Raw genomic sequence first — 2,628 nt, forward strand, 5'->3', positions numbered from 1 at the left:
CAGTCTGTTACTAGTACTGAAAACATTTGTAAAGTACCAAATAGGCTTCCATTGTAAGGTGTCTCCTGCCCCAGGGGCTGGGGTTGGGAATGTTGCTGAGACACTTCATCAGTATGGCTTAAGTGGGGATTTCCCCATTGCTCCTTCCACTTTCCAGCTTTCCAATCAGAACTGGCCACGAGCACTAGCCACATGCACAGATTTGCGGCAGGTGCTTTAACAATCAGGAGGGAGCAGAAACTCTGGCCTGGCCAAATGAGTTTACTATTTAGGAATGAGTTGAAGAAAACCTAGTTATTTACATCAACAACATAGCAATCTGAATGTCTGACTAGGCTACTTGGGAAGGCAATTGGGAGGGGGTGTCATGTGTCCACAGGGTGGGCGGGATTGAAGACACACAGGAGTAACAGGGGCTTTGAGCACATTGTTACATCCTAGTATGAGAGGGTGATGAACTTGGCTAACTGCTACACACCAGTTTCTGTTGCCTAACCACTTCCAAACAAGCATGGATTTAGCTTTGGTTCTGTGGGCTAGCAGTTCAGGTTTGGTTCATATGGACAGATAGTTGGTTATTCTGGCCCAGCTGTGCTCACTCAGAGGTGTGTGATTAGCTTGCAGGTCAGCCAGGACTGGCTGGTCAGAGCAGCCTCAGCAGGGGTGTCCAGGATGCACCCCATCTCTGCTCCATGGAGTGCCTCATCCTCCAGGCTGCCAGCCAGGCTGTTCCTGTGACGGTTCTCAAAGGGTGCAATGCATAAGCCTTTGAGGCTAGACTCAGAACCATGCAGCGTCATTCTTTCCTGCACTTTACTGGCAGAAGCAAGATACAAGGCTAACTCAGATTCTAGGAGTGAAGTTATCTCCATCTGCAGCTGGAGGATGCTGTAGAGTCGCATTTCAAGGGCAAGGAATAACTATGAACACACTTACAAACACTACCTCCTCGTGCCTGTGCTTTGCAGAGTCATGAATATATCAAAAGTCCGACGTTCACCCCAACAACCGGCCGTCATGAACATGGACTCTTCAATCTGTACCACGCGATGGACGGTGCCAGCCATTTGCACGTGCTGGTTGTCAAGGAGTACGAAATGGCGATTTACAAGAAATACTGGCCCAACCACATCATGCTGGTGCTGCCGAGCATCTTCAACAGCGCCGGAGTGGGTAGGTGTCTGCTACGCTCTGCTCAGCACACCGGTGGTCTGTGCAGGAAGAGAGAACATTCTAGAGGTGAAAGAGTTAAACGTGTGACATCAAGCCTTTGGGTTTTGGACTTTGAAAGCTATTTTTATTTTTTTACTTTCTTGTGCATATTCTTTTTCTTGGTGTTATTCAATTCAATTCATATTTGCAGTGGTTAGAAAAATAAGGGGTGAGATCGATGAACATGTACACAACTCGGAAAGCCGCCTTTTCCTCTCTCTAGTTTTCTCTCCTGAGTTGATGACTACGGTCAGTGGCAGGTGACACCTGTTAGGACAATTGGAGCAGCTTGTCTGGGGGGCCCTGACCAGTGGGTCTCACTGGGCTTCCTGTGGTGGGGTGGTCAGGCCTGAGTTGGTGGGTTTTGCCTGTCACAGGTGCTGCCCACTTCCTCATCAAGGAGCTGTCCTACCATAACCTGGAGCTCGAGCGCAACCGGCAGGAGGAGCTGGGGATCAGGCCGCAGGACATCTGGCCCTTCATCGTGATCTCCGATGACTCCTGTGTGATGTGGAACGTGGTGGATGTAGGCTGTGCTGGGGAGAGAAGCAGGTGAGGTGGCCCGAGAGCTTTGCTGCTCCCCACCCTACAGACAGTGACACAGGAGCACATCCCTCTTCGAGGACCAGGGGCCCCTCTCTCAGAGGATGCTGTGGGCAGGGGCCAAAGCCTGGTGCAGCACAAGTGGACTCCCATTCCAAGCCTGGCTTGCTTTTAATTTTAAAAAATTGTTCTTCAATTGTGCAGAAAATCCCGTACTGCATACTAAGCATGATATATACATACAGAAAGGGTGGTATAATACAGCCACAGACAGGTTCACAAACTGAGCATACCAATTTAACTAACCCCCATATCAGGAAAGGGTCATCCTTCTGCAGAAGCCCCCTCCTGCCACCTGCAGCCCTCACCCTGCCCACCAGCCCAGCTGCTAACTCCTAGCTTGGGGTTTATCTGCCCTGTGACTTTAGGCAAACGGTGACATCCATTTGGGTTCGAGCCTTCTCGTTTCTGAAAGGGCTGTTAATGCCCGTGCTGGAAGTCTGTTGTGAGGAGTAACAGAATTATGGCCTGTACATGTGTTCAGCACATGGAGGAAGCAGGGTGTTTGGCCCCTGTGGGTCTGTGCTGGGCTCTAGCCACACTGGCCCGTGTGTGCCTGTGGTGCAGTCACAAGACCGGGGCCTCATCCGGCCTGCATGGAGGGCCTTGCTGCTGCCTGCATGTCAACCCCTGGGTCCCCCTCCCTCCTTCGCACAGGGAATTTTCCTGGTCAGAGCGGAACGTCTCTTTGAAGTACATCATGCAGCACATCGAGGCATCCCCCAACATCACCCACTATGCCCTGATTGGCCTGCGCAAGTGGTCCAGCAAGACCAGGGGCAGCGAGGTGCGTGAGCCCTTCTCCCGCTGCCA

At 51.5% G+C, this 2,628-nt stretch overlaps 1 protein-coding gene across 1 annotated transcript in view; it reads left to right on the plus strand.

The window, feature by feature from the left end:
• GREB1 (growth regulation by estrogen in breast cancer 1) overlaps nt 1–2,628 on the plus strand; it is a 65,385-nt gene that overhangs the window by 56,203 nt on the left and 6,554 nt on the right. The window contains exons 25-27 of the mRNA XM_012803692.2: nt 969–1,173; nt 1,590–1,764; nt 2,473–2,624. Coding sequence (XP_012659146.1) covers nt 969–1,173; nt 1,590–1,764; nt 2,473–2,624 — 532 coding nt within the window. The remainder of the gene's footprint in view (nt 1–968; nt 1,174–1,589; nt 1,765–2,472; nt 2,625–2,628) is intronic.

The sequence above is a fragment of the Otolemur garnettii genome, unplaced genomic scaffold, assembly GCF_000181295.1.
Source record: "Otolemur garnettii isolate 467f Iridium unplaced genomic scaffold, OtoGar3 scaffold00022, whole genome shotgun sequence".
Lineage (NCBI taxonomy): Eukaryota > Metazoa > Chordata > Mammalia > Primates > Galagidae > Otolemur > Otolemur garnettii.